Source organism: Oncorhynchus kisutch, linkage group LG4 (assembly GCF_002021735.2).
Source record: "Oncorhynchus kisutch isolate 150728-3 linkage group LG4, Okis_V2, whole genome shotgun sequence".
In the NCBI taxonomy this organism is placed as follows: Eukaryota; Metazoa; Chordata; class Actinopteri; order Salmoniformes; family Salmonidae; genus Oncorhynchus; species Oncorhynchus kisutch.
In genome coordinates this window covers 44,261,835-44,276,198 of record NC_034177.2, presented here as the reverse complement: position 1 = coordinate 44,276,198, position 14,364 = coordinate 44,261,835, and the positions used below count along the sequence as shown (strand labels likewise).

Below are 14,364 nucleotides of genomic sequence, written 5' to 3'. Positions count from 1 at the left end.
CAATAACCAATCTGTTTACCATGCATTTAAGTAAACAGAGCCCAGGACTTCAAAAACTCACAGCAAGAGGTAATTAACTACTTTAAAAGACCCATTTAAAATGGTTGTTGAGGAAATTGACCCACTACTGTTGTTTAATTCGAGCATCTATGTCATCGCGAGTCTACTATTAAAGCCTTGTGTTAATACACCCAGAGTGTCCTCCTCATCCCTGTCACAGATGCGTGTCACCCTGGAGTGTATGCACAGCCTTCAGTATCAGTCTGTCTTGATGAGTCGGATTCTAAATCTGACAGAGTAGAGAAAGCCACATCCAAATCAGCTCAGTCAGAGGTGTTTAGTAAGTATCTGCTTGCTGTCCCTGACCTCCGGGTGGCGCCACCCGCAGCAGCGGGCAGGAACACATCCCAGCCACCATTATCAGGCACCTCATTTAAAGAGAGAGTCGGGACAGCTGACAGAGGCTGGTGGCAATATCTCTTGCACCATTACCTAAAGTTTAGGGCCCGTTTTATCTTTAAGTGTTCGGAAGAAAACTTTTATTTTGAACCTTTCCCCTACACAAGAAAAAAAGCCAATAAATAATAAAGTAATTGTATCAGGTGAGGGTTATAGATAGATATCATGTGAAGGTCAGAGCAGAGGAGCCTATAGTGCAGCGGACCTCTTGACCTTCAGTCCACCCTACTGTTTTGGAGGCTGTTTGAGATCCATTAACTAGAGTGGAATATTCAAGAGGTGCCTGAAACCCAGGAAGTTCTCATCTGATGTGCGGGTGTCACAGAGTCACTGATGAAATCAAAATGCAACGCCCCCACACTTCAAAGAGGATTGGAAATGCATCTGAACTTCACACTTGTGAGCGTGCTCCACTCCTCTCAGTGACAACCCGAAAAATAACAAGAGGCGTTAGATCCCCAAAAGCTCCCATTCCGTCAATCATCTGTTGGTGTCAAAGATGTACGGTCTCTCTCGCCAAATCGCAACCATTAGCTCACTAAACCCAGCGAGAGTCATCTGGCAAAACTGGCAAGGGCACTCCAACTCTACAGACCCTCTCAGAAAAACACACACACTCAGATGCCCACCGCTGCTTCTATGCCCATTGCACAGTCATGCCCCAGGTCAGCTGGCACAGCTAGGCCAGTATGTGGGTGGATCAGTAGGTCAACGTGGGGTTTAGGGTGATTCATCAGACTAGTGCAAATGCAGTTTACTGGAATATAATCAATCACAACCCTGGTGGTTTACATAGGAGGGTGTATATGGTGGTGTTGTCTGTGGTTGATTTATGCTACAGTCTAGCCTACAACAGCTGTTTCAAAGCACAGTGTACTCGCTTTAAAACAGCCAATTCATAACGTTGATTAATCCACTGCTTCATTCACACGGCGGCGTTAGTGAGACAGGATAAAAAGCAGCGACATTCAGATGGCGATGAGAAGTGTGCTCGCAGAACGGATGCCCAATTAACCTCCATCGCATGGCTCCGTGGAGGGGCCCCGGAGTTATAATAAGCCCACCGGAGAGCAGCCTGTGCTGGGCAGATGGCAGCTCACAACCCCGAGGAGGACGGAGGGGGATGCAGGTGCTACATGTTTCTACTGAACACTTTACAGAGAAGCCACAGGTGCTTTTATGCACATTGAATCGAAAGTCTCACAAATTGGAATACACCTCCTGTTGCTACAGCATATTTCGCATATGCATAATGTAAAGCTAATTAGATAGCATTCATTTTCTTGTGGTTAGAGGGATCTTTTCCTTGACATGGTAAAAGGCAGACTCAAGCCACTCCAGGGACAAATTACAGTTTTGCAGCAATTCAAAACATGTCAAAAGGAAATTATTTCTTAAATTTGGGCAACTAGGGTGTCTTGAAGGCATCTCCAGAATTCGATTTGAATTTGAGTAAGACAAACTAAATTAACTTCCAATAAATTATTTTGAGCTCAAATGATTTCCAATACACTGTATCCTTTCATGGGAGCAGTATAGAATACGGTATTCTGCATGTTGTGGCTATGAAGTGCTATCCCTATTCGATACGTCTCTCCCCTTTGGGATTCTCTCTGTAGCACAGCGCTCCACAAATCAAAAACGGCACAATCTTGTGATGCACTGCTGAAAATCTAAAATGGTCAAATGCAAAAAGAATACTTCAGGCTATCTAGCCTATAGTACAGGTCATCCGACCTGACCAAGGACATCCCTCTCTCTCTCTCTGTGCTATATCCTGTGTTGAACAGAGTAGCTCTCTGATTATTGATTGACAGCTCTACTAACCCGGTTCCATTTCCATCTGTTACGGAAACATTCGCCGACATGCTTAAAACTGTTACATGTTTCAAAAGCTGCCTCACAATATATTGATTGTATTCAGGTTCATAAAAGAAGAACTATCCACACAAAGGCAGCTGGATTTTCTGCATGACTCGAGGTTGAAAAGGAAATGTGCAAGAGTGGCACTGAACTGTGTCTTCTTCCTGTCCTGGCAGCGTCATGCAATCGGCGGACCAATCATGGGTTACCATGGTAATTGTGGGAATGGACAAAGATAAGTATGGTGGAAAGAGAATGTAAGGGGGTTCAAGCATATAGTGATGCATTTCTGGTAAAATAGCGTAGGACATGATGCACTGTGAGCATGTTTATGTATGCAGGCAATGCTTGGGAGTCAAAGCAAGATGGTGGGAGAGAGATGGTAGGCTTGTGTGTGAGAGAGAGAGATGGTAGGCTTGTGTGTGAGAGAGAGAGATGGTAGGCTTGTGTGTGAGAGAGAGAGATGGTAGGCTTGTGTGTGAGAGAGAGAGATGGTAGGCTTGTGTGTGAGAGAGAGAGAGATGGTAGGCTTGTGTGTGAGAGAGAGAGAGATGGTAGGCTTGTGTGTGAGAGAGAGAGAGATGGTAGGCTTGTGTGTGAGAGAGAGAGATGGTAGGCTTGTGTGTGAGAGAGAGAGAGATGGTAGGCTTGTGTGTGAGAGAGAGAGATGGTAGGCTTGTGTGTGAGAGAGAGAGAGATGGTAGGCTTGTGTGTGAGAGAGAGAGAGATGGTAGGCTTGTGTGTGAGAGAGAGAGATGGTAGGCTTGTGTGTGAGAGAGAGAGAGATGGTAGGCTTGTGCGTGAGAGAGAGAGAGATGGTAGGCTTGTGCGTGAGAGAGAGAGAGATGGTAGGCTTGTGCGTGAGAGAGAGAGAGATGGTAGGCTTGTGCGTGAGAGAGAGAGAGATGGTAGGCTTGTGCGTGAGAGAGAGAGAGATGGTAGGCTTGTGCGTGAGAGAGAGAGAGATGGTAGGCTTGTGTGTGTGAGAGAGAGAGAGATGGTAGGCTTGTGTGTGAGAGAGAGAGAGAGATGGTAGGCTTGTGTGTGAGAGAGAGAGAGAGAGATGGTAGGCTTGTGTGTGAGAGAGAGAGATGGTAGGCTTGTGTGAGAGAGAGAGATGGTAGGCTTGTGTGAGAGAGAGAGATGGTAGGCTTGTGTGAGAGAGAGAGATGGTAGGCTTGTGTGAGAGAGAGAGATGGTAGGCTTGTGTGAGAGAGAGAGATGGTAGGCTTGTGTGAGAGAGAGAGATGGTAGGCTTGTGTGAGAGAGAGATGGTAGGCTTGTGTGAGAGAGAGATGGTAGGCTTGTGTGAGAGAGAGATGGTAGGCTTGTGTGAGAGAGAGATGGTAGGCTTGTGTGAGAGAGAGAGAGAGAGAGAGAGAGAGAGAGAGAGTGTGTGTGTGTGTGTGAGACACACACAAGGCCAAATTAAAGGAAGTGTGAACGAGCAAAGAGCATGTACACACTGGAATTAGAATGCACGGTAGTGATGACTGAAAACAGACGGGCCGCCAGCGTCAATGACGTCAAAAGCGCCGTGCGCTTCAAATTAGAAAGCAAGTCTGTTTCTCGCATCTACGCGAAGCAGTGCTCGTTCGCGTTTGATTTGGCCTACAAGAGTGTGTGAGTGTGAGTGAGTGCAAGCGAGCGAGCGTTTGAGGGAGACAGAGAGAGTCCGTGTGTGGGTGAGAGAGAGCGAGAGCGTTTGTGTAGTTTTCTTTGTTTCTCATCCTCTTAACTTTATCCCAGTCTGTACACTGCTACTTATCTCTGATGAGTTTTAGAGATGAGAACACTCCGCTCGCTCTGGTTTATCCAGCACTCCACGCAGGTTCTCTGTTTGCCTAATTAATCTGGAGTTACATCCCATTGCCTCTAATTACAACATTCATCCCATAATCCAGGAGAGAAGATGGTAATTATTATTGCCCTGTGCCGCTTGGGCTTCATCTGGAGCCGTATCACCCTCAGTCTGTGGTAGTACTCATGACAGCAGGAGGAGAACTGTCTGTTCGTGAGACTCAGATGATTCATCTGGCGGTCTCAGAATAATTGGCTTTTTCTTTTCTTACACACATGAAATATCCACACAAAAAAAATTCAACCACGCAACTTCACTTATGGTGGGATGCCGAGTGAGCCAAGAGAGATCTCTCCACCTCCTGTGTGGTCACTCTGTCACAGCCTGATAGGCTGTTTTGTCAGAGGTCAGTAGAGAACTGACAAACAGGAATAAGTGACAAGCACCATTCAACATTGCTCGTGTCATATGGAAAGCACAACTGACCACCTAACGTCAATAAAAAAGGTACATATTTAAAAGAGGGATATTCACACCTAAAACACATACAAAAAGGATCCTTGAGCTATACACAATTTCAGTTTGTGTAGCAGATCTTTGGATGTACAGTCCTACAATCATCATCATCATAATAATAATCTTTTAATTCCACAAGTGGTGAAAGGGCAGGAATGTTATTATCACACAGCACAGTCAGCCACAGCAGCCTGAGAAGACCGGAACCCCAGAGAAGAGGTTCAGAACAAGGAAAGGTGATCGTCAAGGAGTGGTCATGGGGCAATAGATAATGAGACAACCTCGTCACCAGTTCTAGACAGTAAATGCTTACCTGCTATTACCTTTCTGTATAAACAATTGTCTTGTTAAATTGTAGAATATGTATTGTGTACAGTATGAAAATAAGAGATCCTCTGAATTCTTTTTAAAAAGTCAGAGAATCTAAGTTACATAATTTAGCTTTGCATTGTATGTGTTGCCCTGCAAAGTGAGTGAATACTTCTTCTCCGGTGTCACTGGGTAGTTTGGGGGCATAGTCAAATGCTTCCTCGTTGCCAATGGAAAATGACAAACTATTTCATTAAGCGGAGAGAAAGACTGCTATAAACATGGTCTGTTGAGCTGGAAATTTGGATTCTTCACAACTTACAGAATGTCTCAGAAAACTCAATATATTTGGACAAAACCAACCACCTACCGTCTCTGGATGCGAAACATCAATATCGAGTGAAGGCTGGGGCCCAGAAATGTTTTTCCTTTTCTACAGGGGAGATTAAGGTCAATAAGCAGTACACTACAGCACAGATGGGTGGACGGGCAGATTTATCCACTACCCAGCAGAGAGAAAAGCCTCAGCAGCTACAGAGAGAGAGTGTTAGCAATTGATGTTATTCTTCAATAACACAAACTCCAAAGCATATCAGGGGGATAAAAATATGTTTATTTGAGAAGGACAAATCAAGAGGTTATACTGGAAGGTAGATGTTCAGTCTCCCCTGTCCTCAGCTTTTCTCCACTGAACAAAGGCACAGGATACCATTTATACCCCCCCCCCACCCCACCCTAGCCTGGGGTTGACCAATCAGAAGTCCTTGCAGTACAACTGGCCAAATAACAAGCATGCTGCTCCCGACTCAATGTACAGAACGTAGCACAAGTAGGTCTGAGTTCAGGAATGACATTCCACAGATTCTAAACAGCAGGTTAAACTGAAACCCAGCTCCTATTTACAATTCACGATTGACCATTAGTACTATATTTTGTTTAGTACTCTCATCCTTTCAAACTCTCCGTTGTGTATTTATCTTCAAAATATTATTGTGAGAGCTTCCAGCAGAAGCTTAACTAGAGAACACCCAACAAAAACCTCATTCTGGTTCATTTGCCATTTACAGTTAGTATATAATAAAACGGTGGAGTTTTTTGAACTGAAATCAGCTTCCGAACCTCAAAAAAAAAGGTTCACCGTCGTTCACTGTCAAAAAGCTGTGTTCTTTCATTCAAGCAACAACTTCACCGTTGACTGGCTGGGGGCATCTATATCTATAGCACCCCTGTTGTGCTCATCTACACCGTATGACCAGGATTACACCAACATACTCTACTGTGAAAACCATCTAGCCAAAAAGGAGACTTGTGTTAAGATCCTTTGACTCTAAATATTTAGCAGAAATCCGAGTTTGAGCACTGACCTCAAGGAGAAAGGTACTGCAATGTACACATCAATGGAGGAAATGAACATTCCCAATATGACCTTGAAATATCAAATCCCAAAGTATTTGATATTTGTAATGAGAGAAAACCATTGTTTGAGACAAGATTGTACATTTCACCTAGCTGTTTGTAAATCACTGATTCAGTGGGATCGGTGTCGGTCTAACTTGTGGAAGGATGCATTCACATCATAATCTGTTATATCATAGATCATAATCAATTTTATATCATAGAGTATAATCTTATTTTACATTCTGACAAACCCTGTTTCCTCATCAACAGCTGTGAAGGAGGTAATCAGAGTCCCAGCTCAATAGGGATTACAGATATATATTGATTCACAGACATCAGCAAACGTGTGAAGCTCGATAACATCAGACAAGGGTTTTGATTAGACAGATGAAAAATGACTAATTATCATTTTGCAGCATTGTTCTAAATATAGAGCATTTTTCTAAACTTTAAGAAGTACCTTCTGTACAGCCAATAAAAGACCTTTCAAAACATCTGATTGAAGAAAATAACATTGTCAATTCAAACGAAGGCGGCCTACTATTTCAAGTCCCACAGTTTTCTTTTGACATATTAAATCTCCTTTGTGATGTTGTGAAAGGGTGCCGTGGGTCATCAGACAGCAACCGTACAAAAACATGGGCAAAGTAGCACAAATCTTCCTCAGGCAAAAAAGGGAGCAATTCATTGTCAAGCAAAAACATAATGAGCTGACCCAAATAAATAAATAAATGACTGCCACCGCTGTGCACTTGAAAGTGGTGATTGTAAAAATCCAAGATAAAATTGTTATACTATTTCGACACCCTTCTAGGAGTCAGAGTGAGGATATGGCATGTTATTTCTGCTCGATGCAGCACTATTCTTCCTGAAGACACAAAACACATCAGCATTTTTTCATTTTTGGTGAATGGGGTGGTGTACCTAATAAACTGTATATTCCACCAAAACGGTTCACTAGCAATTTTGGCAAAAAACTAGTAGTTCGATACTAACACCAGAAAAGAATATGTACACTCTGCACAGCTGTATATTCTACAGAGTAGTCTGTATGATAGAAAGCGTGTTAACTGTGAGGCAGGTTGGATGACCTGAGAGAAAGTGGAGAGAATAATTTTTCTTATCTTGCCAAAGGACTGTCAGTCAAGTAAATAGCCGCAGGGCAGGAGCACAGGCGCCTTTCCTCCGCTGCTATGGGGAGCACCAAAAGGGTAGTGACAAAGTCCCAAATGATAGTGAACGACAGTGACGGAGTCATCCAGTATTAGATTCCAAGTCAAACAGATCATGTGTGAAATGTCAACGGATCCTCAGCGCAACCCATCATGCAAAGTGTATTTTTTTTATTTGACAAACTTGGTGACACACTGCTTAGGTAAGAGTGAGACAGGTGTACTTTATGCATGACTTACCCACACACACACTCCCCTCTAGAGGTGGTGGGTGTGGAGCGGGTCATAGCTCCAAACCGCTCCTGACTGTCCCCTATGGAGGTTAAGTCCATTATGAACCTCCCGAGGAGGGTTTTGGACTGACTGCAGTGTGGCAGTCCCTCTTAAGTTTAATTAAAGCTCAGCGTTATAGGCCTAGTGAGGGCCGATCGAGCTGCTGAGAGAGCACCCTGCTGAGAGAGCATTTTAATTGTGTGAGGGTGTCAGCTTGTGTTACCTGTCAGTCTGTAATACCTTCATGTTTCAAGCAGACCACCATAGTCCCTGTGCCCAAGAACACCAAGGTAACCAGTCTAAATAACTATAGCATTCACATCTGCCTTTCAAATGCTTTGAAAGGCTGGTCATGGCTCACGTCAACGCCCCCAACAGATCCACAGATGACGCAATTTTATTGCACTCCACACTGCCCTCTCCCACCTGGACAAGAGGACCACCTATGTGAGAACAATACATCCGCCACACTGACCCTGAACACGGGTTCACCCACGAATGTGTGGCCGCGCACGACTCCAACACCATCACCGACAATGGTGTTAGGCCTGATCACCGACGACGAGACCGCCTATAGAGAGGTGGTCAGTGACCTGGCAGTGTGGTGCCAGGACAACCTCTCCCTCAACGTCAGCAAGACAAAGGAGCTGATCGTGGACTACAGAAAATGGAAAGCCAAGCACGCCCCCATCCACAGGGCTGTATTGGAGTGGGTCGAGAGCTTCAAGTTCATTAGCGTCGATATCACTAAGGAATTAACATGGTCCACACCAGTTGAGGCTCCACAGTGAATTTCATTTTTTTTTTTTTTAAGTCAGACATTTAAAAAAGTGATCCTTTTTAGATAAAACAATACTAAATATAGTCATGTCTCCAATTAATTGATTAAAAACAACTGTTTTGCAATGAATGTCTACAGTAGCCTCAGCCGCACTCTGTAGGGTAGCCAGAGGACAGCTAGTTTCCATCCTCTGTGTGTAGCGGTTAGCGGTCATGATATGAAGGTTTGGCTTGGAATTTAAAGAAATTGCCAGGACACAGAAATCTGACGTGTTGTGCACTGAAGTCCACAAGCGATGGGAAAAGGTGAGAGGAGGAGTGTGCATAGATGCAATAAGTAATTATACAACAATCAAATGGATCATGCTGTTTGTATGTGGCTGCTATGAAAATTAACTGTGTTTGTGTGTGATCAGTGTATTCATTCCTCCAATTCTGTTGAAAAACGTTTTTTTGTGTGTTTTTTTACCCCCTTTTTTTCTCCCCAATTTCGTGGTATCCAATTGTTAGTAATTACTATATTGTCTCATTGCTACATCTCCCGTACGGGCTCGGGAGAGACAAAGATCGAAAGCCACGTATCCTCTGAAACACAACCCAACCACAACCCACTGCTTCTTAACGCATCCAACCTGGAAGCCAGCCGCACCAATGTGTCGGAGGAAACACCGTGCACCTGGCTACCTTGGTTAGCGCACACTGCACCCGGCCCGCCACAGGAGTCGCTGGTGCGCGATGAGACAAGGATATCCCTACCGGCCAAGCCCTCTCTAACCCGGGACGACGCTAGGCCAATTGTGCGTCGCCCCGGTCGCGACTGGCTGCGACAGAGCCTGGGCGCGAACCCAGAGTCTCTGGTGGCACAGCTAGCACTGCTATGCAGTGCCCTAGACCACTGCGCCACCCGGGAGGCCCGAAAAAAAATTCTTAAAGCGGAAGCAAACGGAACAGGGATAAACATATCTGAATTTGTTCAATAGAAACTGGTTTGCAACTGTTGGACTAATGATTGCACCCTAGATAAGCTAGATACAGGCAAGAGTGTGCAAGGTGGTATTGAATGTGTCAATGTCTGTCACCTCGATTACTAAAAAAAAAATGTTATATTGACCTGTGCACCTGTTGTAAGCTTTCATTCATAGGTTAGGTTTTAGTAACCTCATGGAGGGTACAAGGAAATGTTGAGTATCATGTAGCAGCCTAAACCTATCGATGTTTCATTGAGCTGGTTGAATGGAATATGAATGACAGTCATCCAATGCTGTAATAGAAATAAGGCCATGCTCATAAAAAATATAATCGTACTCCCTCATCTTAAAACGGCATTGACTGTCACTGGTCCACACACACACCAACATAGTCGTGAATAAGGCATGACAACACCTCTTCCCCTTCAGGAGGCTGAAAAGATTTGGCATGGGCTTTCAGATCCTCAAAAGTTCTCCAGCTGCACCATTGAGAGCATCTTGACTGGTTGCATCACCGCTTGGTATGGCAACTGCTTGGCATCCAACTACAAGGCACTATGGAGGGTAGTGTGTATTGGCCAGTATATCAATGGGGCCGAGATACCTGCCATTCAGGACCTCTATAGCAGACGGTGTCAGAAGGCCCTAAAAATGGTCAAAGACTCCAGTCACCCAAGTCATAGACTGTTCTCTCTGCTACCACCGCACATAGCAAGCAGTACCGATGCACCAAGTCTAGAACCAACAGGACCCTGAACAGTTCCTACCCCCAAGCCATAAGGCAACTAAATAGTTATCCAAACATCTACCTGGACTATCTGCATTCACTCTATTTGCAACTTTTTGACTAATCACATGCTGCACTGTCTGATTATTATCTAGCCTAGTCACTATACCCCTACTTATATGTACATACACTACATGAACAAAAGTATGTGGACAAGTGCTCGTCAAACATCTCATTCCAAAATCATGGGGATTAATATGGAGTTGGTCCCACCTTTACTGCCATTACAACCTCCACTCTTCTGGGAAGGCTTTCTACTAGTTGCTGGAACATTTCTGCAGGGATTTGCTTCCATTCAGCCACAAGAGCATTAGTGAGGTCAGGCACGGATGTTGGGTGATTAAGCCTGGCTCGCAATCGGCATTCCAATTCATCCCAAAGGTGTTCAATGGGGTTGAGGTCAGGGCTCTATGCGGGCCAGTCAAGTTCTTCAACACTGATCTCAACAAACCATTTGTGTATGGACCTCGCTTTGTGCATGGGGGCATCGCCATGCTGAAACAGGAAACGGCCTTCCTCAAACTGTTGCCACAAAGTTGGAAGCACAGAATAGTCTAGAATGTCATTGTACACTATAGCATTAAGACTTCCCTTCACTGGAACTGAAGAGCCTATGAAAAAACAGAATTATTCCTCCTCAACCAAACTTTTCAGTTGGCACTATGCATTGGGGGAGGTAGTGTTCTCCTGGCATCTGCCAAACCCAGATTCGTCTGTCAGACTGCCAGACGGTGAAGCATGATTCATCACTCCAAAGAACGCGTTTCCACTGCTCCAGAGTCCAATGTCGGCATGCGTTACACCACTCCAGCTGACATTGCGCATGGTGATCTTAGGCCTGTGCTTAGCCATGGAAACCCATTTCACAAAGCTCCCGATTAACAGTTATTGTGCTGATGTTGCTTCCAGAGGCAGTTTGGAACTTGGTAGTGAGTGTTGCAACGGAGGACAGACATTTGTTACACTTCAGCGGTCCTGTTCTGTGAGCTTGTATGGCATACCACCTTGTGGTTGAGCCGTTGTTGCTCCTAGACGTTTTCACTTCAATATAACAGCATTTACAGTTGATCAGGTCTAGCAGGGCAGAAATTTGACGAACTGACTTGTTGGAAAGGTAGCATCGTATGACGGTGCCACTTTGAAAGTCACTTAGCTCTTCAGTAAGGCCATTCTACTGCCAATGTTTGTCTATGGAGATTGCATGGCGGTGTGCTCAATTATATACACCTGTGAACAACGGGTGTGGCGGAAATAGCCAAATCCACTCATTTGAAGGGGTGTCCACATACTTCTGTGTATATATATATATTATATATATAGTGTATCTACCTCCATTCTCATACCCCTGCACATCGACTCTGTTCTGTGACCTGTGTATATAGCCAAGTTATCATTACTCATTGTGTATTTATTCCTTGCATTATCATTTCTCTCTGAATTTCTGGGAAAGGCCAGTAAGTAATAATTTCACTGTTATTCTACACCTGTTATTCACAAAGCATGTGACAAATAAAATTGTATTTGATGGTAGCAGGGCTGGGTGGTAACTAATGGGAAACAAGACCTGACATGTCTTCTACTGTACACATGCAGCACAAACTGCTGCCTTGTACTCTATATTTGAAGAAGCAGCACTCACACATGAATATCTGACACCCTATGGTCCACTGCAAGATGTGAAACTCCATGCTATCCCTCATTTCATCATAAAAGGGCTACATTGGACAGACAGACATTTGAGAGAATTAGGCTAGGTGTTAAAGGTCTTTTGAGGTCTGACAGTTTGTCAAGTGATCTCCTCAGCTCCCTCCATGCTAACAGATATCATTGACAACATAAACAGATCCACAGTAATGTAATACGGCACCAGCTACAGGAGTGCATCTATGTGACACTGAGTACTTGGCCAAATGCATGCTCCAAGTGCTAAATTTACTCACCAGTTCACCCCAGCATCGGCACTACTCTATATTCTGACCGCCAGTGTGAAGTGCACAGCACTAATTAATATTTCCTATTTGTCCATCATATTGTAACACATGCCCGCAAGTTATCTTTTGTTTTTTTGCCTCAGAATTTTTGTTTTTGATACAACATAATTACAATAAAACCACAAAGAATTCATCTCAAATGCGTTAATTTAGGAAATCTGTTCCCAAGTATTCCAACAAATACAAGGGATGAAATGATTGTATTGGAAAATAACAATCTATTTTTAGGCTTCGTTGTTGTCAATTTGCAGTGTACACATTATTTTAATTATGTTCCGGCCGCAACCATCCCCCCGGCAAAAATCTGCCTGCGGCTGAATCTAGTTACCTACCCCTGTTGTAACCTATTATTGAAAAAAGATTAAGCCTCTATCAGCATGGTGTTAAAACCACTGCTTAGTTCGTTTTACGGTACTTGGACTACACAATGTGGTTGATATTGATAACCACATTTCAAGGAAGAGTTTTGGTTACATTTTATTTTACATTAGGCCTACATTATTTTCCAATTTACTTGTCATTTATTTAATATAATATTCTAAATATGTAACGTCACTTGCTAAAACAGAACTGTGGACATATCCTATGCATTGTCCCTAGAACGGTAAATCCGCATGTAGCCTACCTTGGATGTGTTGGTTGACCACATTTTCCAGTCGGTCCAGTCTCTCTATAATCTTCAGAGTTTCTCCCTTGTTGTCATCTTCAAACTTTCTCTCCGGTTCTGTCTCTGAGACTTTGGTGTTCACATTGGCCACATAATTAGTGATCCAGCCGACGTAGAGAAGACAGACGATATTGGTCATGCCACTCAAAATTACGCATGTCGACACCAAAGTTTTGGTTCTCCTAGAGCAGACCATCATCGCGACATCCCTCCATACGGTCCAATGCGTATACAAACGCAATATAAAAAAACTCACAAAACTAAATGACAGTACCGTAGTTTCAGATCATCCAGGATTATAGCCTGCTGAGATTGACAGAAACGTAAATTCGTAGATGCACTATACTATACCGTACCGGGCACCAGCTGAAATCCGCTGCTACAAAGTAATCGTAGAGCTGGCGGCCAATGAAATCCTCCGGAAATGTACAGTGCATATCCGATCATTACACTATCCAATTGTAGCATGGGAGGCGTGTTCTCCATAATTCTCTCGTCCTTCGAATGGGACAGACTTTTCACTTAGGTTAGGGTAGAATTTTGATTTTGCTAACTCTAACCATTTCCTAACCGTAACCTCATTCTCCTAACCAGGGGCCCCTTTCCCAAAAGCATCTATAAGGCTAAATTCGTCATTAGAACCTTCGTAGGAGCATCATTAAATCTCCGAGCTGTTTCCCAAAACCATCGTTATTAACGTTGCACTTGAAAACGCTAATAATCTAACGCCTCATAGAACAGCTAAATGCGCCATTAGATGTTTTTTCCCCATCCCGCGTCACTTTATACACAGCAGAACTCCGCTAAACATAGAATCACAGTGTTTATCAGTCTCTCTGTGACCGCCAATAACTTCACAACAAAGTTGACTACAAATACAAAGTTACTAAATTCTTTGCAATTGTTACAAACAAGCGAAGGATAAAACGATACTTCAAATGAAAACGGAGATTACTGCATTCAAATAGCCTAACAACAGTATGGGCCTATATATTTAAACAATATTCAAATAAATGTCATGTTCATTCAATTTATTTTTATTTTTCCATTTGGCTACTGTCAAAATTTTGCCATCAAAATATTTAATGATGTGTAGCTTAACATGAAAGCAATGATGTTATCACGTTTAAGGACCCAAATGCAAAGAGTCAAAGTAACTCCTGGAAACAGGAGACAAAGGGCTGTGACACATGGTTTTAATTCTAGACACAGGAAAGGTAGGAAGTATACAGAGGGTACGGGGCAACAGAGGACAAACAGCAAAGGGGCAAATGATCTTGGGTGCCAGCGCATCTGGCTTGACCTTCTTGGATACCGGTCGGTGCTGCGGAAGCAAAGTGGCCCGGGCCTTACGTACAAAGTGGCCCGGGCCCCCTCCCG

General features: G+C 43.7%; 1 protein-coding gene across 2 annotated transcripts in view; it reads right to left on the bottom strand.

Annotated features, from left to right (window-relative positions):
- The window catches only part of LOC109889579 (polypeptide N-acetylgalactosaminyltransferase 18), a 106,107-nt gene extending 92,689 nt beyond the window's left edge, over positions 1–13,418 (bottom strand). The window contains exon 1 of one of the 2 annotated variants that reach the window (XM_020481119.2): positions 12,943–13,418. In XM_020481119.2, coding sequence (XP_020336708.1) covers positions 12,943–13,183 — 241 coding nt within the window. In that variant the 5' untranslated portion in view covers positions 13,184–13,418. The remainder of the gene's footprint in view (positions 1–12,942) is intronic. The other variant, XM_020481118.2, reaches the window with a different exon arrangement.
- Between the last annotated feature and the right edge of the window lie 946 nt (positions 13,419–14,364).